This window comes from Gallinula chloropus (assembly GCF_964237585.1).
Source record: "Gallinula chloropus genome assembly, chromosome: 13".
Taxonomy (NCBI): Eukaryota; Metazoa; Chordata; class Aves; order Gruiformes; family Rallidae; genus Gallinula; species Gallinula chloropus.
In genome coordinates, this window is record NC_140098.1 from 12457711 (window position 1) to 12483201 (window position 25491).

General features: G+C 58.6%; 1 protein-coding gene across 1 annotated transcript in view; it reads left to right on the forward strand.

Annotated features, from left to right (window-relative positions):
- Positions 1-2850: 2850 nt before the first annotated feature.
- LOC311196741 (protein NDRG4-like) overlaps positions 2851-25491 on the forward strand; it is a gene marked incomplete at both ends in the record, with an annotated part of 721213 nt that continues 698572 nt past the window's right edge. Inside the window, 11 exon segments of the mRNA XM_084270363.1 lie at positions 2851-2871; positions 3687-3792; positions 5008-5128; positions 5355-5417; positions 5618-5678; positions 5983-6069; positions 6165-6221; positions 6509-6608; positions 6611-6612; positions 7067-7122; positions 7218-7269. Coding sequence (XP_084126489.1) covers positions 2851-2871; positions 3687-3792; positions 5008-5128; positions 5355-5417; positions 5618-5678; positions 5983-6069; positions 6165-6221; positions 6509-6608; positions 6611-6612; positions 7067-7122; positions 7218-7269 — 726 coding nt within the window.

Consider the following 25491-nt stretch of genomic DNA (forward strand, 5'->3'; position numbering starts at 1 on the left):
CTCCAGGACCATCTTCTCATGATGGTGTTTCAGGGATTGGCCCACAGTGATGCAGAACTGGGTCCCTGGTGCTGCCCAGATGGAGTGGATCTCGACAGAAAATGCCACAGTGATGAACAACCTGCATGCACTCAGTACCTAAAAAATGAACTGTGAAAGGGTCAAAGTGGCATTTCCCAAGCCAGCCAGGCCCTGTGCCCTCCTGGTTCCTCTCCAAGAGCCTCAGGGTGGGGATGGGATGAGCATCCCAGGCTGTGCTGGGGCAACCCCCTCCTTTCCCTCACCCTGGCCTTTTGCAGGTTGCTTTCCTGCAAAGGCTGGGGGCTGCTTACCCTTCTTTGGGGAGATCTTACCCCATTTTCTAGGTTGACCTCTTTGGTCAGTCCAGTCCCGCTTCACTCTTTGCTGTCCCTCTGCTCCTCCCCAGAGCCAGTTGCTGCTCCCTTGCCGAGATGCTCTGGTCTGGCTGGGGCAGTGGCCAGGAGTGGGGCCCCCCAGCTGCCACCACGAGCCAAAGTAAAGCTCTTGGGGGTGCTGGCATAAGCTATGGTGCAGGGGGGCAGGTGCCTCTGCCCCAGGACCTGGGTGCCCTGGACCTGCTGCAGGTCTGAGCCACCTGCCAGGCGGATGGGCTAGCACCATGGGGTGGGGATGTTGTTCACTGCTATTCAAGCAGAGGCAGCCTTGCTCATCCTTCCCATCTCCCTGCTACACTTTTTCATTCATGCCTCACTTCACATTAGGTTTTCCACCCCTTTGCTCCTTCATTTTGCCACTTCTTTTTTTTTGCTTGCTCATGCACCTCCTGCTTTTTCCTGGGGGCTGTGGCTGCTCCTTCTCTTTGGCTGAGAAAAGCAGAAATGGCACCCTGACCCACAAACAGTTTGTATTTGTGCCAGGAACCACTTTGGAGCTGGGCTTTCTCCTCCTATGTGGTCCTTCAGCAGCAGAGGTGCATCTCTCCAGGCTTGGGTCTGAGCTCCCCGTGGGACAAAACAATGCAGAGGAAAGGCTCTTTGGTGGAGGCACGATGGATGCCATCTTGCTGCCAGTCCGTCTGTCTGTCTTTTCTCCCACGTTCAGACCCCCTGGCTGCCCAGCCCTGACTTGTTTGTCGGACGCTGCTTTCAGTGTTTCCCCACCATCTCTGGGTGGTTGTTTATCCAGGTCAGGGAAAGGGCTCTCCCTAGGGAAAAATGTTATTAGACACCAGAGACTCCACAGGAACCATCCTGCTGGGTGAAGCCAAGGACAGGGAAGCCCATGCATGTGCTGGTGATGGCAGCTGGAACCCTCCTCAGCCTGTGGCTGCTCTGTGTACCAGGCATGGTGGAAGCAAGCTGTGGTGAGCTGCTGGGTGGGGATGATGCAGATGTGATGGCAAACTGCAGCTGGCACCGAGCATCATGTGGTGGGTGGGGGGGCTGGAGGGTCTTCACTGGATGCTGCAATGGTCTGGTGCTGGCACGTGGGTCTCCAGCCCCTTTGGGCAGGCACTGGATAGACTGCAGGACTCTTACTAAATTGGTAATGGCCCAGCTTTGTGCTGGAGTGACCCAGGCGCTGGCTGTGCCGAAGGCGGGGGGACAGCACCTGGAGCCTGCAGAGAGGTTGGGGACTGTGGTGGCACAAGGCCACCCATGGGCACAAGCTGCATGCACATGGGAATGCACACGTATGTGCATGTGTCCAGAGCACATGTTGGCCCAGGGACATGATCTGACCCCCTCAGTGCTGCTGGGCTGTTTTGCCTCCTGCCTTGTTTACCTGCCACTGGTGATGCCCAGGTTGGGGCTAAATCCTGCATGTCTCCTGTGTGCCAGCATCCTGCAGCAGGCTGCATGATTGTGCTGCTGGGTTGGGTTCACAGGTGCCTGGGCAGTGTTCACATGTGTACATGCCTGTGCCCCTCTGTGAGCATGTGCATGTAGTTCTGCATGTGTGCAGGTTGTTGTGCATCCATGGGCATGTGGGATGCCCGTGGCAAACACACTACGCACGCAGGAGAAGGATGCAGCAGGCGTGCTCCTTACATGCATATGCCCATGCACATACGTGCACAGGAACATGTACTGATGCAGACACGCAGGGTGTGGGGTGTGTGCAAGCATTTTGTGGGGTGCATGTGCTGCAGTATGGGCCATTGCATTTATTTTTCTGAAGTCTGTGTACACAGACTTGGGGGGGGTGGGGGGCCATGGTTTTGCCTGGTCCCTGTGTCAGTACATGTTCCTGTGCATGTCCTTCCCCTCTAGGTACCAGTGTCGGTTCGGGGGTGTGTGTGTGTCCTGGCGCATGTGTGTTGCTGCAGGGCCTTGGTCAGGGCAACTGCAGACTTAGGCATCATCCCGTGTGTTGGCATGGGGCTGGAGCTCTGTGTGTGTGCGTGATGGGTGTGGGCGAGCACTGCCCGGCTCTGCCGCGACGAGACGCTGCCTGTGTTGCAAGGGGTGCGGGTGCAACCCTGTCCGGGCAGCCCTGCCTGTCTGTCTGCTGAAGGAGGGAAGATGGAGCAGGTACCGCATGGTTCCAGGCGGTTTTTTTCTTCATAAACAAGGGTATTTGGGGCCAATTGGAGCATGAATAATTCTTGCGACAGCCAATGTGCTGGCTCCATCACAGCGCTTGCCTGCAATGGAGGCCAAACCTGTCGGGGCTGCGCATCCCATGGAGGGGGATGGGAGAGGGAGGGCTTAGCGCAGGGCTGGGTCTCCGCTATAAATGGAGGCGAGGGGCTGAGCCAGCACACAGCTCTGCTTCGCCCCAGCCTGCTACACCGCCGTGCCCCACGTCGGGACGCGGTGCTCAGCCCACCCTGCCTGCGCATCCTCGTCCACCTCGTTCCTCGCCATGCCCGAGTGCTGGGATGGGGTAGGTACCACCGTCCCCGTGCTTGTTTGCCCTCCCTGCCCAGGGAGTTTTGCCCCAGTACCTCCCCCGATTGCCCAGGCTGGATCTTTGCACCCGGGAGGGCTTGGTGTGGGCAAGGTGGGCGTTGGGGGGTGGTGGTGGGGGGAAAACCTGCTGCCGGGGAGCCCTTCCTTCCCCCAGCCGTCCTGCCGCATCCCTGACGTGCCCCAGGTTTCGGGGACGCATTGTCCTTGAGCGTCTGGTCTCTGTATGGGGGCACAGCCATTTCAGAGCAAGGGTTTTTTAAGGTTACTTTAGCTGTCATTTTGAGATCAGGCTGCAGCATTTCCCAGGGTCTGATCTCTGCCGGTTTCTCCCAGGCACAGGGAATCCAGGCCATCCTGTGACCCTGTTGCCAAAAATCTCTCCATCTTAGACCCTGAAAGATCTCCTGTCCTATCCTGTCCTGACCTGCGATCCTCCTCTCCCACACCCTCTTGGATATCCCATCCCATCCCAGTCCTCTATTCCTTGATCCTAGTCTGTGATCCCATCCCATGTTGGGACCTGTCCAATCCTAAATCCTGTTATCCTATAGCAATCCCTCCCTTCCCCTTCCCTGTTGGAGGCTGGGATTGTTGGTATCTGATTTCTCCTGCTGTCTGCCACCACTGGGATGCCCAGAGCTGGATTTTCCCAGGATGGCCGCACCTCCTTCCCTTGTGTTCCCGTGGGACCCAGCTGCTTAAGGAAGCGGCGGTGAGGGGTGAGATGGCAGGGCAGGAGAGGATGTCTTGGGGCAGGCAGGTGTCACCCCATCTCTCCTCTTCCCCCAGGAACATGACATTGAGACCCCCTACGGACTGCTGCACGTGGTCATCCGGGGCTCACCCAAGGGGAATCGCCCGGCCATCCTGACGTACCATGACGTGGGCCTCAACCGTGAGTGCCGGTTCCTGGGCCATAGGGTGCAGGGGCAGGCAGGAGCAGTCCTGGGGCTGCATGGGGTGCTGGAATGGTGACCAAAAGCCCCTGACTCAGCTCCTTTGCCTCCTCCGGCGGAAGGTCCCCAGGCTGCATTGGGTCTCCCCAGGCATCTGAGAGAACCAGGAGGGTTTGGATACTCAGCCAAACCCAATGTCTGGGCCAAGTGCAGCCAGGAGTGCTCGGCCACCCCAGTGCCAGCTGTCCACCTGCCCATGCCAGGCAGGATGGGATGCAGGGGATGCTGGGTCAGGCCCTGCCACCACCAGCCTGTTGGTATTCAGAGCACGGACCCAACTGACGGCAGGGTGTAGTGGGGGCTAAAGGAGATGGGGAGTAACAGGAAAGGAGGGGCCCTGAGCAAGGGCTCCCGATGTGGATGCTGTGCTCTCTGTTAGGCTGCAGCCTTGGACCCGCACCCCAGACCTCTGCCCTGGGCTGTGCTCTCGCAGCTGAGCTGGGAGGCCCAGTGTCCTGTGAACTGGAAGAAGTGTATCCCCCTTGCACTGGCAGCTGAGGCCAAGCCACTGGCAGCTCTGTGAGCTGCCTCACCATTCCAGCAGCACGCTCCTGTCCAGGGGTGTGTCATTTTGGTTGTGATGGATGTTACAACCTGCCTCAGCCCCATGTTTTAGGAAGGTTGTCCTGGCACTGATGGCATGGGACAGCATCTCTCCAGGCCTTGGCAATGGCTGTACCCTGCTGCAATGGTGGTGGCTTGTCCACAGCAGTGCTGGGGCTGTTTCTTTGTTTCCAAGCAGGGAGATTTGCAGACATTTCTTAAATCCCGTATTTTCTTGAACAAATCCCTTGGGGATTAAGGATATGGCAAATAATATCCTGGCTGCTAATCATGCTGCCCACCGGGTGGTCCTGCAACTCCTGGCTTTGCATCCCCCAGTCCCACCCCTCCATGCTGATGAGGCTCACTCCAAACTCCTCCTCCTCATTGTGTCCATCCATCCCCATGCCTCCCATCACCAGGAGGGATGCAGCCCTTGCTGACAGTGGCTGTGGTCTCTGCTGTGGAGATGAGGAGCCCGGAGGGAAAGGAGGTGGAATTTTGGTGGCATGTCACCTCCCAGTTGAAGAGCAGTGGGAGGGCAGGCAACCTCTCTCTATTGCCCCTGTGCTAGGGTGTTTGGTCTCTGATCCCCACCTGACCTTTGACAGACAAGCTTTGCTTCAACACCTTCTTCAACTACGAGGACATGCAGGAGATCACGAAGCACTTTGTGGTTTGCCATGTGGATGCGCCAGGCCAGCAGGCAGGAGCCTCGCAGTTCCCTCAGGGGTAGGTGCCAGCTTCTTGTGCCCTCCAGGATGTCACCTCCCTGCTCGCTGGGTTGTCACTGCCTGGGCAGTAGTGCTCTGCCTTCAGGTCTCTTTGAACTGTGCCAAGCCCAAGGCACTGACTGGCTGGGGGTGGGCAATGGGGCTGGGTGTGTGGGTGGGTGGCATTTCCTTGTCCCAGCCTTCCTGCTCTGCATGGGTCCCATAACTGCTGTCCTGTGCCCCAGGTACCAGTACCCCTCCATGGACCAGCTGGCTGCCATGTTGCCCAGTGTGGTACAGCATTTTGGGTGAGTCATTGTCCACTCCATGTTTGTCAGTTTGAGGGCATGGGGCAGGGAGACAGGCAGGGGCTTGAGGCTGGGGGAGTTGTCCTTGTAAGCTGGCACCCTGTGTGTCTTCTTGTGCCCCATGCTGTGGGTGAAGGGGACCCCCAGGGAACCCACGCTGGAGCCCACTGTCCCCCCATACGCACCTCTCTGCTTTCCAGGTTCAAGTATGTGATCGGGATTGGTGTTGGGGCAGGAGCCTACGTGCTGGCCAAGTTTGCGGTGAGCCTGGGGCTGGGGTGGGCTGGCCCCGAGTTGTCCATATCTGCAGTCAGCCTTGAGCATGGGGAAGAACAGGACCTGACACCCTGGCCAGGCTGTGCCACTGTGAAGACTGCTGGAGGGATGAGGGGGGCCAGGGTGGCAGTGCCATGGCAGCTGGGAAGTCACAGGTCTCCCATCTCTCCAAGGATGGGGCATGTCATCCCTGTACGATGTCTGTGCAGTGGGGCAGTGGTGCTTGTCAGGGGCTGCACGGGGTGCACCTCCCCTTCCTGCTGAGCATCATCCCTCTTGCTCACTGCAGCTCATCTTCCCCGATCTGGTTGAAGGACTGGTCCTCATGAACATCGACCCCAATGGCAAAGGCTGGATTGACTGGGCAGCAGCCAAGGTGGGCAGGGTCCCAACCCCCTTCCCACACCCAGTGACTCCCTGGGGCAGGAGCCAGCCACAGCAGCATGTTAACTTCTTATGTTCCCTCCACAGCTCTCTGGCCTCACCAGCACGCTGCCAGACACTGTTCTGTCCCACCTCTTTAGCCAGGTAAGGGCTGTGCATCCTGCTGGCCCTGCAGCTGGCCCCCTCCCTGTGCCCTGCCTGCCAGGCCACAGTGCCATTGGCCCTACACTGTTCCCAGGGATCAGACTAGTCCAGCCCTGCTGGCATCCCTCCTGTCAGATCTGGGGCTTAGCCTCGACGTGTATGTGACTTGTGCCCAGCATCCTCCTCCTCCACATCACGGGCTGGCACCTTATGGACTGGTCTGGGGGAGTAGGGTTTCTGTGACATGCAGCAGTGCCTGCCCTGATCTCCATCTCCTGCTCACGCAGGAAGAACTGGTGAACAACACAGAGCTGGTGCAGAGCTATCGGCAGCAGATTGGCAGCGTGGTGAACCAGTTCAACCTCCAGCTCTTCCTCAACATGTACAACAGGTGAGCACCTCAGGAGTCCCTGCCAGCAGGCAGCCCCCCATCTGTGCCAAGGTGAGGGGCCACAGTGCTGGTAGGTGGCCCCGAGGCCACCATGAGAACCCTCACCCCTGTTGGGTGTTGTCATCACCTGGCACAGGAATGTGGGAGTGGTGGCACCTTGCCTCTGCCACAGGCACGTGTTACTGTGTCTCTGCCTGTGCTGGGTGCTAGAACAGGTCTGGGGCAGGGGCAAGAGATGCCATCCCATGCACGAAGAGGGTTGCGAACCTCGCCACACTGCTGGTTGCAGCAACCCACAGTGTCAGCTCTGCTCAAGTTGTAGCAGAGGTGGCCATGGGGTGCTGGAACAGGGGGCTCAGTGCTGCTTCCCAGAGCTGGTGAGGCCCCGGCTCTTGCGCTTTGGTGGCAGCACCTGCCTGTAGGGCTCATACTGGCCCTCTTTCTTCTCCATCAGCGCAGGGACCTGGACATCAACCGGCCTGGGACCGTGCCCAATGCCAAGACACTGCGGTAAGAGTCACATTGGCATGGCGTGGGGGTTTCCAGGGCAGTGGAGCCCACCCAGGCCAAGCCCTGACTGTGCCCCTTCCTCCCCTCACTTCCAGGTGCCCTGTGATGCTGGTGGTCGGAGACAACGCACCTGCTGAAGAGAGAGTGGTGCCCAGCCCCAGCAAGCAGCTGGGGAGTGGAGAAGGCTCTGAAGGACAGAGCCCTGTGCAGCAGCTGCCCCATGCAGCCCTGACAGCAGGCTCCAAAGCCCCTTTGCCCAGCCCAGCAGGGTGAGGAGGAGGCTCCTTTACAGACACATCCCCTGCTCTGCTCCCAGGGCTGGCTGGGGGTAAAACTATCAGAACCATCACCGTGAGGATCACTCGGACCCAGCTCAACCATCTGCTCAGCTTGTTGCCAGCACTTACTGTGTGAGGCCATACAGACCTGGGCTGGTCTCCCTTCTGCACACAGAGCACGAGCCAACATCAAACCTGTAAGTAGCCCCCAACCCCTTCAGCTTTGCCTGCTATTTTGGCAGACATCATGTAACCAACTGCAAAACTAATCCTGTTGGTGCCCAAGGAGGCAGAGACATGCCTCCACAGGGCTGGCAGGTGCTAAATGCTTGTTCTCCTCCCATGAGGGAGCAACACAGCTGGCTACGTGCAGGAAGCAGTGTCTGCATAGCAACAGGGTGGCTGCGAGGAGCTGTCAGAGGAGACGCTACTTTGGGGTGCAGGGCAGGCAGCACCAGCAGAGGAGGGAGTTCCCAAAGCATTCCAGCCTCAGCAGCCATACAAGGGACAAGAACCATTCATACTTCTGCATCACCCTCACAGGGCAACAACTGTTTTTTTAAACTAACCTTGGATAGGTCAGGACAAAACATGGACACTTCCCTCCCAGCAACTCGGCCTGAAAATTCACTGAGGTGTGCACAAAGTGGGAGGTCTGACTCAAAAGCTCTCTGCCCCCACAATCCCACTGGGCTGAACATCCTGAGGCAAGCTTTCATTGCTCACCTTTCTTCACTCATCTCCTCTTTTTCAGCTTTAAACCTGCCAGTGTGTTTTAAGAATGAAATCGCAAGGCAGCTCAGCCCTGCTCCTGCAGACCTGGCTCTGCCTGCTCCTTTCCCTGGGGGATTTGCCTCTCCAGGGCAATGAAAGGCACAGCACCCTATATGCTCACAGACTGCACAAAGTATGGGAGCAGCTAGCAGCTGAAGGACAAGCACCTCATCTCTAGTTTGAAACGGATTCGCAGAAGACACTTCACTGAGGGTTACCCAGCTGACCGTGGAATTCAAGCTTGTGCTTCTGGAATCAGCCACTCAGGTCCCTGGCTCAAGTCCCCCCAGATCACAGCTTCGCCCATGCACTGAGTTAAGGAAGCCCAGCAGCCTTTTTCACAGCTGCACAGACACCAGTAACATCCTGCCACTTGCATGGCACGGGGAGGGGGAAAGTATTAACAGTGTCAAGCAAAAAAGAACATTGAAGCCAAGAAACTGTCAGAAAGAAGACTATGGAGGACACATCCAAGCTGGTGAGAAACTGTTTGTCACAGGATAGAGGAAAGTGGTCAGTTGGTTGCACCCAAGCTGCCTGGGGCACCCCCTCACACTCCCTGAAGGCAGCTTGCTAGTGAGATGCACGGTGCTCAGCAGTGCTGCTGAATTTGGATGCCAGGGTGAAGACGGGCACATCAGCAGCACACCTCAAAACAAAGAGCAGAGGGCTCTGCCACCAGGATTAGCTCACAGGCCACTCAACTCCAGGAGAATCTGGCTGCCAGAGGAGATGTTGACTGTGGAGCAGAGGGGACTATGACTGGGTGCTCTCCAACTGCCTCATGTACAGAGCTGTAGGGCCAGCCAAGGCTTCCAACACAAGTGGTCTCATTCACTCTTTGCTTGGCAAGGGCAGCTCAGAGCAGGGTTGGAGAGAGCACGAGAGGCCATGTATAGAAGAGGGAATCCACAGGTACCTGTGTGTAGCAGTGGCTCTGTAACCTGTCACTGAGCTGTGTCCCCAAGAACCTCCTCAAACAGGCAGCAGAGTTCCTGGGAGCGTAGCCCACGTAACCCACACACCCAGTAACACAGCTGGTGAAACTCAGGTTACAAATCAGCTCTGAGTAGGAAGGCCCATGCTGCATGCCCTGGGGAACATGCCCACATTCCCCAGACAAGTTATTCCTGCCTTGCCCCAGTCAGCATCAAAAGCATCAATACTTTGTCTTGGACAGCGGTGAATCTGCATCTCCTGGAGGAGCCAGCCCTTCTCCCAGGAGCCTAAAATGATCTGCTGCCAACTCCTTAGCTCTTTCTAATGTGACAGCCAGAGCTGAGCACTCTCACTGCTGCTGTGGCCAGACTGACGTTGCCATACTGGCCACAGCGCTGCCGGCGACGGCTCTCGGCAGGGCTGACCCTCCACATAACCCAAGTCCCGTGTTTTGTAGCTCAGAGTCTCCATCAGCCACCAGCCTCAAGTAACAACTTCACCTTCCACACTGTGAGCATATTTCAGGTACATGGTGATAACTCTGATGATTTTTTCCCCATAGGACATGGCAGAGTATTGTAACAGCATTGATGAGGAGACACAAAAAACAATCCTCAGCAAGCTGTGCTGCTGCTCTAGCAACCTGGTTTGTCTCAAGCCATATATTAAAACAATTAAAATCTCTAAATAGGAAGTGAAAAACTTCCAGGATCAGCCTTCTGGGTCCACAGGAGAACCACAGGGCCATGTTCCCAATGGACATGCAACACTGGAACAGCCCAGACTAACCCAGGCTGCTGTAATTAGCCCCAAAGGGTCACTGTGCCTCTCATGGCTGTTTACTTGATGGAGGCAACACTTGTCTCCCCACCCAGAGCTGTCAGGGCAGACGCTGCTCCAAGTTACTATTAGCCCAGCCTCTGCAGTAAGCCTCTATGTAAGATTAAAAACCAGGACCACAACTGCCAACGTGGCTGCAGCTCTGACTATGCGCAGGGGCCCACCCAGCAGGATTCGGCTCCCCAGACCAACTCCAGAAGGACACACAACCCCAGGGAAATACCAGGGCTGCAGGTGAGACACTTGGTGGGATGGACAACAAGCTGCTGCTGCTCCACCAACACCAAGCCAGGGTCCTGCTCTGGGTGTTTGGTGAAGCTGCATATTCCCAGGTCTGTACCCACCTACTGTTCTGGCACAAACAGGGAGGGCAAAGCACGGAACAAAAGCCATCTCTGAGCAGCGTGGCAGGGGGTGACTGCTGTTTCTCTAATGGCAACCACAACCACTCAATTAATTCTCCATCACTGACTCAATGACTTAGGGTACAGATTCACATAAGAGGAAGGGAAGATGCCATTAAAATAGGTGCAGTTGCTAATTATGTGCCTGTCCCTCAACTCACTGCTGCCTGCCAGCAGCGCTGCAGTAGCACACGCAGCCTCAGCTGTGCTCAGACACCAGTATCCCCATTTTGGGAAGGAGCAATACCACTCAGAGCTCCCCAGAAATAAGAAGAGCTGGCCTTGGGCAAGCAGAAAAGCTCTTAAGATGTATTCAAGATTGCCAGACCCACCAGATATGTTCTCCAGCCTCTCCCACCCCGCAGTCCCCAGGTCTGAAGGATTCCAGCACAAATTGGGGGTGACCTGCTCCATCATCTACATGGCTGTAAAAGAGCATTGCAGCACAGGGATCAACTCAGGCTGAATGTGTAGCCCAGCTGTGATCCCTGAACTGAGAGGGGAATAAGGATATCGAACCTGTTGAACTTCCTCCTCAAAGTTGGGAGGAGATTCAGCACACAAACTTTAGATCCCTGCTCGTCTAGAGGCTATTTACAGCTTTCTGATTTACATGGGGAAAGGAGGGTGAAGCTGACATTGGTGGAAACCCCAAACTCCCCCCATAGCTCGTGAGGAGCATCTGACAACCTGAGATCCCAGCACTCTTCATGGAAACGGGAAGCTTCCCACATCCACCCTCAGGCAGGGTGAGGCCGGGCCCGCAGGCCGGGCTGGCCGGGCGCTGCCGCACGGGCCTCGCTCCCGTCCCGCCGTTGCCACGGGAACGTTTGTGTCCGTTGCTTCATTGCCAGCGGCAGCAGCCCGGCTGGCAGCCACGCTCCGGCGTGTGAGTGTCCCCACGCCCCCCGGGAGCGGGAGGGGGGGGATAGCGGTGCCCAAGCCCGTGTTTTTGGGGCGGTGGCTGCGTTCCGGAGGTGCGGCCTCGGGAGGGGCGGGAGCGGGCGGAGCGCCGGGGCTGGGGGCTGGAGCGGTTCGGGTGCCTGGCACAGCGTGCCCGGCTGGGGGGGGTGTTGGGTGTGAGCTGGGTGCCGCCCGAACTGTGTCAGGCCGTGGTGCTCACCCTCCTGCCGGGGAGGCTTCCCTGCCAGGAGGCGGTCTGTTTGGGAGGGAGGGAGGGCGGGATTTCAGGTGGGAGGCTGCCTAAGGAGCGAAGGGGGGGCTCTCGTGCCGGGCTAGAGGAGGCGGCAGCGTTTTGTGTTGGGGCCTGCCCCCCCCAGCTGCCCCGCCCCCTCCAGCTGCCCCGCTGTGCTCCCCATCAGAGCAGACTTCCCAGGCCAAGGTCTGCCCCCCCATGGGATGCAGCTGTGGCCGCATCCAGGCCCTGGGGCAGGAGTGGAGGGGATGGAGGCTGCTGGTGCTGCCCTCCTCTTCTTGTTCACGGGCCTTTGGGTGTTTGGAGCTTAAACCTCAGTGTTGCGACGTGTAAATGAGGGTTTCAGTGCCTGAAGGGTAGGGAGTAACTGGGTGAAGAGTCTGTGACACCTCAGGGTTAGTGCAGCGCTGAGTAGGACAGCAGTAAGCCAGGAAATAGGGCCCGTTGTCTGTTCTGGCAGCCAGGAATGTGTGTGTGTGCTGGGTAAGTGGGTATGAGGCTGGAGCCTGCCGAGGTGAGGCTGGGGGTGATGCTCCTGCCGCTGCTTTTGGCTGTTTGCCTGTCTCCAGTTTGGCATCTTTTAAATTCAACTGCTGTTGGTTTTGCCAGAGATTCAACCTCCCTCGTGAGAACTGAGCAGGGATGCGCAGAACTCTTGTTGAGAAGGTGTTTGCAGGTTGAGATTAAAAGATTTTGACTTGGATTGGGGTTTGCGGGAGCATTTTGGGTGAGCTGGGTGATAGCAGAGCTCTGTGGGTGACAGCAGTGGTCAGGATGTGGACACAGCACAGCTGTGCACGGTGAATTGATGCCACAGAAGCTGGGATGTGGTTCAGAAAGGGAGAGAGGATGGCTTTCAGGGGTGCTGGCAGTGCCCCATGTTCCAGCTTGGGTGTGTGGTTCAAGGGTAGATGACCAAATCCTTGTGTGGCAGCAGAGCCGTGGCTGCTGTGCACATGCCTGAAGCCCCTGGGCAGCGCGGATTTGTTCGCCTCGTGCTTTTAGCTGCAGGCTGCTGTGGGTCCAAGCGTTTGCTTTGGGTAGGGTAAGATACTGCCTGTGGAAACAGCCTGACAGCCTGTGTCTGCCTATGAGTTCCATGAGCTTTGGCTCATATCCTGACAGGATCCACTACAGAGTGGCAGCGCTTCGCTAACGTGCTCCTCAGCCCGGCAGAGGCAGCTCTGACCCCGCTCAGGCCACTTGCTCCCGACCTGGGGACCCGGTAATAGTCCTTTTGTCTCCTGCTCTTCCACTCCGAGGTCTCTTGCTGCGTGGAAGCTCTGATGTGTTGCCAACCACAATGAAATGTGGTCCCGATGCAGGAAAAAGAGTAAATAGTGGGGGGGAAGGGTTGATGCAAGTTGGGAAGCCCAAGATAGCAGAGATGAGGTGCTGGGGGAGGGAAAATAGTGGTCTAAGTGCTGACGGCAGGAGCTGTGGCTGTAAATTCACAGCACTGTGAAGCTCTGGCAGGCCCTTGGAAGGGAGCCTGGTCCGCCTTGCCCACCTCGCCGCCAGCTGAGAGCTTGAGTTTATGAAAAGCAGGAAGGGGAAGGTGTAACACGAGGCTCCTGTTAATTATCTCTGCCGTGGTGGAGCTTTTACAATAAATTGTGGGATGGCAGTACTGAAGTGATAAAAAGACAAGAGGGGCTGGAGTATAAAGGTGCCAGGTGAGGCTTCCTGGGGAGCAAGGCTTGATTTAGAAAGCTCTCAGCCACTTAGTGGTGGGCTGGAGGGGCAAGAGATTAGTCCTGGAAATTCTCCTTTCCTGGCTCCCATGAGATGCTGTTTATATGGTAATTACAGCTAAGCAGGTGATTTCTAAGCAAGAAACGTGGTCCTGCTACTTAAGCCTGAACAGGGCAAGATGATTTAGGTGAAGAAAAGTGTTCAGGAGCATCCTGGTTCTCCCAGCAAAGTGTAATAGAAAGGCAAATGAACCAGTTACTCTGGAGAGAGGTGCCTTATAGCTGCTGAAGGAGGAGGATTTCCTGTGTATATTTCAGCACGATTCAGCCACCCGTCTGCGCTCCTGCAAGAGGAGCTGCTTGCAGTGCACGGTGGGGCAGGCAGGAGGCACTTGAGGCTCTAACATCGCTTGGAGGGTGCTGGAGCTGGTGGGAAGCAGAACGTGGGGAGCGCTGAGTGTCAGAGCCTGTTGCTTGTGGTTTGCATGTGGGTGCCAGGCTGTGCGGAGAGCCGGGCCGGGGGTCAGGAGACGCCGGCAAGGCAGTGAGCTGGTTGAACTGGGCTCTGAGCTATCACCAAGCGGCATCTGCCCCACGCCCGTGGCGCCGGTTTCCCCGGTCCCGGGGCAGGAGCGAGCGGGTAGTAACTCCCCGCCGAGGTGCGGCGCTTGGTCAGCTCTGCCCGGGGCTGGCCGGGCCCGCAGGCCGGGCTGTCCGGGCGCTGCCGCACGGGCCTCGCTCGCGTCCCGCCGTTGCCACGGGAACGTTTGTGTCCGTTGCTTCATTGCCAGCGGCAGCAGCCCGGCTGGCAGCCACGCTCCGGCGTGTGAGTGTCCCCACGCCCCCCGGGAGCGGGAGGGGGGGGATAGCGGTGCCCAAGCCCGTGTTTTTGGGGCGGTGGCTGCGTTCCGGAGGTGCGGCCTCGGGAGGGGCGGGGGCGGGCGGAGCGCCGGGGCTGGGGGCTGGAGCGGTTCGGGTGCCTGGCACAGCGTGCCCGGCTGGGGGGGGGTGTTGGGTGTGAGCTGGGTGCCGCCCGAACTGTGTCAGGCCGTGGTGCTCACCCTCCTGCCGGGGAGGCTTCCCTGCCAGGAGGCGGTCTGTTTGGGAGGGAGGGAGGGCGGGATTTCAGGTGGGAGGCTGCCTAAGGAGCGAAGGGGGGGCTCTCGTGCCGGGCTAGAGGAGGCGGCAGCGTTTTGTGTTGGGGCCTGCCCCCTCCAGCTGCCCCGCTGTGCTCCCCATCAGAGCAGACTTCCCAGGCCAAGGTCTGCCCCCCCATGGGATGCAGCTGTGGCCGCATCCAGGCCCTGGGGCAGGAGTGGAGGGGATGGAGGCTGCTGGTGCTGCCCTCCTCTTCTTGTTCACGGGCCTTTGGGTGTTTGGAGCTTAAACCTCAGTGTTGCGACGTGTAAATGAGGGTTTCAGTGCCTGAAGGGTAGGGAGTAACTGGGTGAAGAGTCTGTGACACCTCAGGGTTAGTGCAGCGCTGAGTAGGACAGCAGTAAGCCAGGAAATAGGGCCCGTTGTCTGTTCTGGCAGCCAGGAATGTGTGTGTGTGCTGGGTAAGTGGGTATGAGGCTGGAGCCTGCCGAGGTGAGGCTGGGGGTGATGCTCCTGCCGCTGCTTTTGGCTGTTTGCCTGTCTCCAGTTTGGCATCTTTTAAATTCAACTGCTGTTGGTTTTGCCAGAGATTCAACCTCCCTCGTGAGAACTGGGCAGGGATGCGCAGAACTCTTGTTGAGAAGGTGTTTGCAGGTTGAGATTAAAAGATTTTGACTTGGATTGGGGTTTGCGGGAGCATTTTGGGTGAGCTGGGTGATAGCAGAGCTCTGTGGGTGACAGCAGTGGTCAGGATGTGGACACAGCACAGCTGTGCACGGTGAATTGATGCCACAGAAGCTGGGATGTGGTTCAGAAAGGGAGAGAGGATGGCTTTTAGGGGTGCTGGCAGTGCCCCATGTTCCAGCTTGGGTGTGTGGTTCAAGGGTAGATGACCAAATCCTTGTGTGGCAGCAGAGCCGTGGCTGCTGTGCACATGCCTGAAGCCCCTGGGCAGCGCGGATTTGTTCGCCTCGTGCTTTTAGCTGCAGGCTGCTGTGGGTCCAAGCGTTTGCTTTGGGTAGGGTAAGATACTGCCTGTGGAAACAGCCTGACAGCCTGTGTCTGCCTATGAGTTCCATGAGCTTTGGCTCATATCCTGACAGGATCCACTACAGAATGGCAGCGCTTCGCTAACGTGCTCCTCGGCCCGGCAGAGGCAGCTCTGACCCCGCTCAGGCCACTTGCTCCCGACCTGGGGACCCGGTAATAGTCCTTTTGTCTCCTGCTCTTCCACTCCGAGGTCTCTCGCTGCGTGGAAGCTCTGATGTGTTGCCAACCACAATGAAATGTGGTCCCGATGCAGGAAAAAGAGTAAATAGTGGGGGGGAAGGGTTGATGCAAGTTGGGAAGCCCAAGATAGCAGAGATGAGGTGCTGGGGGAGGGAAAATAGTGGTCTAAGTGCTGACGGCAGGAGCTGTGGCTGTAAATTCACAGCACGTGGAGCTCTGGGAGGCCCTTGGAAGGGAGCCTGGTCCGCCTTGCCCACCTCGCCGCCAGCTGAGAGCTTGAGTTTATGAAAAGCAGGAAGGGGAAGGTGTAACACGAGGCTCCTGTTAATTATCTCTGCCGTGGTGGAGCTTTTACAATAAATTGTGGGATGGCAGTACCGAAGTGATAAAAAGACAAGAGGGGCTGGAGTATAAAGGTGCCAGGTGAGGCTTCCTGGGGAGCAAGGCTTGATTTAGAAAGCTCTCAGCCACTTAGTGGTGGGCTGGAGGGGCAAGAGATTAGTCCTGGAAATTCTCCTTTCCTGGCTCCCATGAGATGCTGTTTATATGGTAATTACAGCTAAGCAGGTGATTTCTAAGCAAGAAACGTGGTCCTGCTACTTAAGCCTGAACAGGGCAAGATGATTTAGGTGAAGAAAAGTGTTCAGGAGCATCCTGGTTCTCCCAGCAAAGTGTAATAGAAAGGCAAATGAACCAGTTACTCTGGAGAGAGGTGCCTTATAGCTGCTGAAGGAGGAGGATTTCCTGTGTATAGTGCAGCACGATTCAGCCACCTGTCCGCGCTCCTGCAAGAGGAGCTGCTTGCAGTGCACGGTGGGGCAGGCAGGAGGCACTTAAGGCTCTAACATGGCTCGGAGGGTGCTGGAGCTGGTGGGAAGCAGAACGTGGGGAGCGCTGAGTGTCAGAGCCTGTTGCTTGTGGTTTGCATGTGGGTGCCAGGCTGTGCGGAGAGCCGGGCCGGGGGTCAGGAGACGCCGGCAAGGCAGTGAGCTGGTTGAACTGGGCTCTGAGCTATCACCAAGCGGCATCTGCCCCACGCCCGTGGCGCCGGTTTCCCCGGTCCCGGGGCAGGAGCGAGCGGGTAGTAACTCCCCGCCGAGGTGCGGCGCTTGGTCAGCTCTGCCCGGGGCTGTCCGGGCGCTGCCGCACGGGCCTCGCTCGCGTCCCGCCGTTGCCACGGGAACGTTTGTGTCCGTTGCTTCATTGCCAGCGGCAGCAGCCCGGCTGGCAGCCACGCTCCGGCGTGTGAGTGTCCCCACGCCCCCCGGGAGCGGGAGGGGGGGGATAGCGGTGCCCAAGCCCGTGTTTTTGGGGCGGTGGCTGCGTTCCGGAGGTGCGGCCTCGGGAGGGGCGGGGGCGGGCGGAGCGCCGGGGCTGGGGGCTGGAGCGGTTCGGGTGCCTGGCACAGCGTGCCCGGCTGGGGGGGGGTGTTGGGTGTGAGCTGGGTGCCGCCCGAACTGTGTCAGGCCGTGGTGCTCACCCTCCTGCCGGGGAGGCTTCCCTGCCAGGAGGCGGTCTGTTTGGGAGGGAGGGAGGGCGGGATTTCAGGTGGGAGGCTGCCTAAGGAGCGAAGGGGGGGCTCTCGTGCCGGGCTAGAGGAGGCGGCAGCGTTTTGTGTTGGGGCCTGCCCCCTCCAGCTGCCCTGCTGTGCTCCCCATCAGAGCAGACTTCCCAGGCCAAGGTCTGCCCCCCCATGGGATGCAGCTGTGGCCGCATCCAGGCCCTGGGGCAGGAGTGGAGGGGATGGAGGCTGCTGGTGCTGCCCTCCTCTTCTTGTTCACGGGCCTTTGGGTGTTTGGAGCTTAAACCTCAGTGTTGCGACGTGTAAATGAGGGTTTCAGTGCCTGAAGGGTAGGGAGTAACTGGGTGAAGAGTCTGTGACACCTCAGGGTTAGTGCAGCGCTGAGTAGGACAGCAGTAAGCCAGGAAATAGGGCCCGTTGTCTGTTCTGGCAGCCAGGAATGTGTGTGTGTGCTGGGTAAGTGGGTATGAGGCTGGAGCCTGCCGAGGTGAGGCTGGGGGTGATGCTCCTGCCGCTGCTTTTGGCTGTTTGCCTGTCTCCAGTTTGGCATCTTTTAAATTCAACTGCTGTTGGTTTTGCCAGAGATTCAACCTCCCTCGTGAGAACTGGGCAGGGATGCGCAGAACTCTTGTTGAGAAGGTGTTTGCAGGTTGAGATTAAAAGATTTTGACTTGGATTGGGGTTTGCGGGAGCATTTTGGGTGAGCTGGGTGATAGCAGAGCTCTGTGGGTGACAGCAGTGGTCAGGATGTGGACACAGCACAGCTGTGCACGGTGAATTGATGCCACAGAAGCTGGGATGTGGTTCAGAAAGGGAGAGAGGATGGCTTTTAGGGGTGCTGGCAGTGCCCCATGTTCCAGCTTGGGTGTGTGGTTCAAGGGTAGATGACCAAATCCTTGTGTGGCAGCAGAGCCGTGGCTGCTGTGCACATGCCTGAAGCCCCTGGGCAGCGCGGATTTGTTCGCCTCGTGCTTTTAGCTGCAGGCTGCTGTGGGTCCAAGCGTTTGCTTTGGGTAGGGTAAGATACTGCCTGTGGAAACAGCCTGACAGCCTGTGTCTGCCTATGAGTTCCATGAGCTTTGGCTCATATCCTGACAGGATCCACTACAGAATGGCAGCGCTTCGCTAACGTGCTCCTCGGCCCGGCAGAGGCAGCTCTGACCCCGCTCAGGCCACTTGCTCCCGACCTGGGGACCCGGTAATAGTCCTTTTGTCTCCTGCTCTTCCACTCCGAGGTCTCTCGCTGCGTGGAAGCTCTGATGTGTTGCCAACCACAATGAAATGTGGTCCCGATGCAGGAAAAAGAGTAAATAGTGGGGGGGAAGGGTTGATGCAAGTTGGGAAGCCCAAGATAGCAGAGATGAGGTGCTGGGGGAGGGAAAATAGTGGTCTAAGTGCTGACGGCAGGAGCTGTGGCTGTAAATTCACAGCACGTGGAGCTCTGGGAGGCCCTTGGAAGGGAGCCTGGTCTGCCTTGCCCACCTCGCCGCCAGCTGAGAGCTTGAGTTTATGAAAAGCAGGAAGGGGAAGGTGTAACACGAGGCTCCTGTTAATTATCTCTGCCGTGGTGGAGCTTTTACAATAAATTGTGGGATGGCAGTACCGAAGTGATAAAAAGACAAGAGGGGCTGGAGTATAAAGGTGCCAGGTGAGGCTTCCTGGGGAGCAAGGCTTGATTTAGAAAGCTCTCAGCCACTTAGTGGTGGGCTGGAGGGGCAAGAGATTAGTCCTGGAAATTCTCCTTTCCTGGCTCCCATGAGATGCTGTTTATATGGTAATTACAGCTAAGCAGGTGATTTCTAAGCAAGAAACGTGGTCCTGCTACTTAAGCCTGAACAGGGCAAGATGATTTAGGTGAAGAAAAGTGTTCAGGAGCATCCTGGTTCTCCCAGCAAAGTGTAATAGAAAGGCAAATGAACCAGTTACTCTGGAGAGAGGTGCCTTATAGCTGCTGAAGGAGGAGGATTTCCTGTGTATAGTGCAGCACGATTCAGCCACCTGTCCGCGCTCCTGCAAGAGGAGCTGCTTGCAGTGCACGGTGGGGCAGGCAGGAGGCACTTAAGGCTCTAACATGGCTCGGAGGGTGCTGGAGCTGGTGGGAAGCAGAACGTGGGGAGCGCTGAGTGTCAGAGCCTGTTGCTTGTGGTTTGCATGTGGGTGCCAGGCTGTGCGGAGAGCCGGGCCGGGGGTCAGGAGACGCCGGCAAGGCAGTGAGCTGGTTGAACTGGGCTCTGAGCTATCACCAAGCGGCATCTCCCCCACGCCCGTGGCGCCGGTTTCCCCGGTCCCGGGGCAGGAGCGAGCGGGTAGTAACTCCCCGGCGAGGTGCGGCGCTTGGTCGGCTCTGCCCGGGGCTGGCCGGGCCCGCAGGCGGGGCTGGCCGGGCGCTGCCGCACGGGCCTCGCTCGCGTCCCGCCGTTGCCACGGGAACGTTTGTGTCCGTTGCTTCATTGCCAGCGGCAGCAGCCCGGCTGGCAGCCACGCTCCGGCGTGTGAGTATCCCCACGCCCCCCGGGAGCGGGAGGGGGGAGATTCCGGTGCCAAGCCCGTGTTTTTGGGGCGGTGGCTGCGTTCCGGAGGTGCGGCCTCGGGAGGGGCGGGGGCGGGCGGAGCGCCGGGGCTGGGGGCGCTGACGGCAGGAGCTGTGGCTGTAAATTCACAGCACGTGGAGCTCTGGGAGGCCCTTGGAAGGGAGCCTGGTCTGCCTTGCTCACCTCACCGCCAGCTGAGAGCTTGAGTTTATGAAAAGCAGGAAGGGGAAGGTGTAACACGAGGCTCCTGTTAATTATCTCTGCCGTGGTGGAGCTTTTACAATAAATTGTGGGATGGCAGTACCGAAGTGATAAAAAGACAAGAGGGGCTGGAGTATAAAGGTGCCAGGTGAGGCTTCCTGGGGAGCAAGGCTTGATTTAGAAAGCGCTCAGCCACTTAGTGGTGGGCTGGAGGGGCAAGAGATTAGTCCTGGAAATTCTCCTTTCCTGGCTCCCGTGAGATGCTGTTTATATGGTAATTACGGCTAAGCGGGTGATTTCTAAGCAAGAAACGTGGTCCTGCTACTTAAGCCTGAACAGGGCAAGATGATTTAGGTGAAGAAAAGTGTTCGGGAGCATCCTGGTTCTCCCTTTTAGCAGATCTCCTCTCCGGCTCTCCCAGCAAATTGTAATAGAAAGGCAAATGAACCAGTTACTCTGGAGAGAGGTGCCTTATAGCTGCTGAAGGAGGAGGATTTCCTGTGTATATTTCAGCACGATTCAGCCACCCGTCTGCGCTCCTGCAAGAGGAGCTGCTTGCAGTGCACGGTGGGGCAGGCAGGAGGCACTTGAGGCTCTAACATCGCTTGGAGGGTGCTGGAGCTGGTGGGAAGCAGAACGTGGGGAGCGCTGAGTGTCAGAGCCTGTTGCTTGTGGTTTGCATGTGGGTGCCAGGCTGTGCGGAGAGCCGGGCCGGGGGTCAGGAGACGCCGGCAAGGCAGTGAGCTGGTTGAACTGGGCTCTGAGCTATCACCAAGCGGCATCTGCCCCACGCCCGTGGCGCCGGTTTCCCCGGTCCCGGGGCAGGAGCGAGCGGGTAGTAACTCCCCGCCGAGGTGCGGCGCTTGGTCAGCTCTGCCCGGGGCTGTCCGGGCGCTGCCGCACGGGCCTCGCTCGCGTCCCGCCGTTGCCACGGGAACGTTTGTGTCCGTTGCTTCATTGCCAGCGGCAGCAGCCCGGCTGGCAGCCACGCTCCGGCGTGTGAGTGTCCCCACGCCCCCCGGGAGCGGGAGGGGGGGGATAGCGGTGCCCAAGCCCGTGTTTTTGGGGCGGTGGCTGCGTTCCGGAGGTGCGGCCTCGGGAGGGGCGGGGGCGGGCGGAGCGCCGGGGCTGGGGGCTGGAGCGGTTCGGGTGCCTGGCACAGCGTGCCCGGCTGGGGGGGGGTGTTGGGTGTGAGCTGGGTGCCGCCCGAACTGTGTCAGGCCGTGGTGCTCACCCTCCTGCCGGGGAGGCTTCCCTGCCAGGAGGCGGTCTGTTTGGGAGGGAGGGAGGGCGGGATTTCAGGTGGGAGGCTGCCTAAGGAGCGAAGGGGGGGCTCTCGTGCCGGGCTAGAGGAGGCGGCAGCGTTTTGTGTTGGGGCCTGCCCCCTCCAGCTGCCCCGCTGTGCTCCCCATCAGAGCAGACTTCCCAGGCCAAGGTCTGCCCCCCCATGGGATGCAGCTGTGGCCGCATCCAGGCCCTGGGGCAGGAGTGGAGGGGATGGAGGCTGCTGGTGCTGCCCTCCTCTTCTTGTTCACGGGCCTTTGGGTGTTTGGAGCTTAAACCTCAGTGTTGCGACGTGTAAATGAGGGTTTCAGTGCCTGAAGGGTGGGGAGTAACTGGGTGAAGAGTCTGTGACACCTCAGGGTTAGTGCAGCGCTGAGTAGGACAGCAGTAAGCCAGGAAATAGGGCCCGTTGTCTGTTCTGGCAGCCAGGAATGTGTGTGTGTGCTGGGTAAGTGGGTATGAGGCTGGAGCCTGCCGAGGTGAGGCTGGGGGTGATGCTCCTGCCGCTGCTTTTGGCTGTTTGCCTGTCTCCAGTTTGGCATCTTTTAAATTCAACTGCTGTTGGTTTTGCCAGAGATTCAACCTCCCTCGTGAGAACTGGGCAGGGATGCGCAGAACTCTTGTTGAGAAGGTGTTTGCAGGTTGAGATTAAAAGATTTTGACTTGGATTGGGGTTTGCGGGAGCATTTTGGGTGAGCTGGGTGATAGCAGAGCTCTGTGGGTGACAGCAGTGGTCAGGATGTGGACACAGCACAGCTGTGCACGGTGAATTGATGCCACAGAAGCTGGGATGTGGTTCAGAAAGGGAGAGAGGATGGCTTTTAGGGGTGCTGGCAGTGCCCCATGTTCCAGCTTGGGTGTGTGGTTCAAGGGTAGATGACCAAATCCTTGTGTGGCAGCAGAGCCGTGGCTGCTGTGCACATGCCTGAAGCCCCTGGGCAGCGCGGATTTGTTCGCCTCGTGCTTTTAGCTGCAGGCTGCTGTGGGTCCAAGCGTTTGCTTTGGGTAGGGTAAGATACTGCCTGTGGAAACAGCCTGACAGCCTGTGTCTGCCTATGAGTTCCATGAGCTTTGGCTCATATCCTGACAGGATCCACTACAGAATGGCAGCGCTTCGCTAACGTGCTCCTCGGCCCGGCAGAGGCAGCTCTGACCCCGCTCAGGCCACTTGCTCCCGACCTGGGGACCCGGTAATAGTCCTTTTGTCTCCTGCTCTTCCACTCCGAGGTCTCTCGCTGCGTGGAAGCTCTGATGTGTTGCCAACCACAATGAAACGTGGTCCCTATGCAGGAAAAAGAGTAAATAGTGGGGGGGAAGGGTTGATGCAAGTTGGGAAGCCCAAGATAGCAGAGATGAGGTGCTGGGGGAGGGAAAATAGTGGTCTAAGTGCTGACGGCAGGAGCTGTGGCTGTAAATTCACAGCACGTGGAGCTCTGGGAGGCCCTTGGAAGGGAGCCTGGTCCGCCTTGCCCACCTCGCCGCCAGCTGAGAGCTTGAGTTTATGAAAAGCAGGAAGGGGAAGGTGTAACACGAGGCTCCTGTTAATTATCTCTGCCGTGGTGGAGCTTTTACAATAAATTGTGGGATGGCAGTACCGAAGTGATAAAAAGACAAGAGGGGCTGGAGTATAAAGGTGCCAGGTGAGGCTTCCTGGGGAGCAAGGCTTGATTTAGAAAGCTCTCAGCCACTTAGTGGTGGGCTGGAGGGGCAAGAGATTAGTCCTGGAAATTCTCCTTTCCTGGCTCCCATGAGATGCTGTTTATATGGTAATTACAGCTAAGCAGGTGATTTCTAAGCAAGAAACGTGGTCCTGCTACTTAAGCCTGAACAGGGCAAGATGATTTAGGTGAAGAAAAGTGTTCAGGAGCATCCTGGTTCTCCCAGCAAAGTGTAATAGAAAGGCAAATGAACCAGTTACTCTGGAGAGAGGTGCCTTATAGCTGCTGAAGGAGGAGGATTTCCTGTGTATAGTGCAGCACGATTCAGCCACCTGTCCGCGCTCCTGCAAGAGGAGCTGCTTGCAGTGCACGGTGGGGCAGGCAGGAGGCACTTAAGGCTCTAACATGGCTCGGAGGGTGCTGGAGCTGGTGGGAAGCAGAACGTGGGGAGCGCTGAGTGTCAGAGCCTGTTGCTTGTGGTTTGCATGTGGGTGCCAGGCTGTGCGGAGAGCCGGGCCGGGGGTCAGGAGACGCCGGCAAGGCAGTGAGCTGGTTGAACTGGGCTCTGAGCTATCACCAAGCGGCATCTCCCCCACGCCCGTGGCGCCGGTTTCCCCGGTCCCGGGGCAGGAGCGAGCGGGTAGTAACTCCCCGGCGAGGTGCGGCGCTTGGTCGGCTCTGCCCGGGGCTGGCCGGGCCCGCAGGCGGGGCTGGCCGGGCGCTGCCGCACGGGCCTCGCTCGCGTCCCGCCGTTGCCACGGGAACGTTTGTGTCCGTTGCTTCATTGCCAGCGGCAGCAGCCCGGCTGGCAGCCACGCTCCGGCGTGTGAGTGTCCCCACGCCCCCCGGGAGCGGGAGGGGGGAGATTCCGGTGCCAAGCCCGTGTTTTTGGGGCGGTGGCTGCGTTCCGGAGGTGCGGCCTCGGGAGGGGCGGGGGCGGGCGGAGCGCCGGGGCTGGGGGCGCTGACGGCAGGAGCTGTGGCTGTAAATTCACAGCACGTGGAGCTCTGGGAGGCCCTTGGAAGGGAGCCTGGTCTGCCTTGCCCAACTCACTGCCAGCTGAGAGCTTGAGTTTATGAAAAGCAGGAAGGGGAAGGTGTAACACGAGGCTCCTGTTAATTATCTCTGCCGTGGTGGAGCTTTTACAATAAATTGTGGGATGGCAGTACCGAAGTGATAAAAAGACAAGAGGGGCTGGAGTATAAAGGTGCCAGGTGAGGCTTCCTGGGGAGCAAGGCTTGATTTAGAAAGCGCTCAGCCACTTAGTGGTGGGCTGGAGGGGCAAGAGATTAGTCCTGGAAATTCTCCTTTCCTGGCTCCCGTGAGATGCTGTTTATATGGTAATTACGGCTAAGCAGGTGATTTCTAAGCAAGAAACGTGGTCCTGCTACTTAAGCCTGAACAGGGCAAGATGATTTAGGTGAAGAAAAGTGTTCAGGAGCATCCTGGTTCTCCCAGCAAAGTGTAATAGAAAGGCAAATGAACCAGTTACTCTGGAGAGAGGTGCCTTATAGCTGCTGAAGGAGGAGGATTTACTGTGTATATTTCAGCACGATTCAGCCACCCGTCTGCGCTCCTGCAAGAGGAGCTGCTTGCAGTGCACGGTGGGGCAGGCAGGAGGCACTTGAGACTCTAACATCGCTTGGAGGGTGCTGGAGCTGGTGGGAAGCAGAACGTGGGGAGCGCTGAGTGTCAGAGCCTGTTGCTTGTGGTTTGCATGTGGGTGCCAGGCTGTGCGGAGAGCCGGGCCGGGGGTCAGGAGACGCCGGCAAGGCAGTGAGCTGGTTGAACTGGGCTCTGAGCTATCACCAAGCGGCATCTGCCCCACGCCCGTGGCGCCGGTTTCCCCGGTCCCGGGGCAGGAGCGAGCGGGTAGTAACTCCCCGCCGAGGTGCGGCGCTTGGTCAGCTCTGCCCGGGGCTGTCCGGGCGCTGCCGCACGGGCCTCGCTCGCGTCCCGCCGTTGCCACGGGAACGTTTGTGTCCGTTGCTTCATTGCCAGCGGCAGCAGCCCGGCTGGCAGCCACGCTCCGGCGTGTGAGTGTCCCCACGCCCCCCGGGAGCGGGAGGGGGGGGATAGCGGTGCCCAAGCCCGTGTTTTTGGGGCGGTGGCTGCGTTCCGGAGGTGCGGCCTCGGGAGGGGCGGGGGCGGGCGGAGCGCCGGGGCTGGGGGCTGGAGCGGTTCGGGTGCCTGGCACAGCGTGCCCGGCTGGGGGGGGGTGTTGGGTGTGAGCTGGGTGCCGCCCGAACTGTGTCAGGCCGTGGTGCTCACCCTCCTGCCGGGGAGGCTTCCCTGCCAGGAGGCGGTCTGTTTGGGAGGGAGGGAGGGCGGGATTTCAGGTGGGAGGCTGCCTAAGGAGCGAAGGGGGGGCTCTCGTGCCGGGCTAGAGGAGGCGGCAGCGTTTTGTGTTGGGGCCTGCCCCCTCCAGCTGCCCCGCTGTGCTCCCCATCAGAGCAGACTTCCCAGGCCAAGGTCTGCCCCCCCATGGGATGCAGCTGTGGCCGCATCCAGGCCCTGGGGCAGGAGTGGAGGGGATGGAGGCTGCTGGTGCTGCCCTCCTCTTCTTGTTCACGGGCCTTTGGGTGTTTGGAGCTTAAACCTCAGTGTTGCGACGTGTAAATGAGGGTTTCAGTGCCTGAAGGGTGGGGAGTAACTGGGTGAAGAGTCTGTGACACCTCAGGGTTAGTGCAGCGCTGAGTAGGACAGCAGTAAGCCAGGAAATAGGGCCCGTTGTCTGTTCTGGCAGCCAGGAATGTGTGT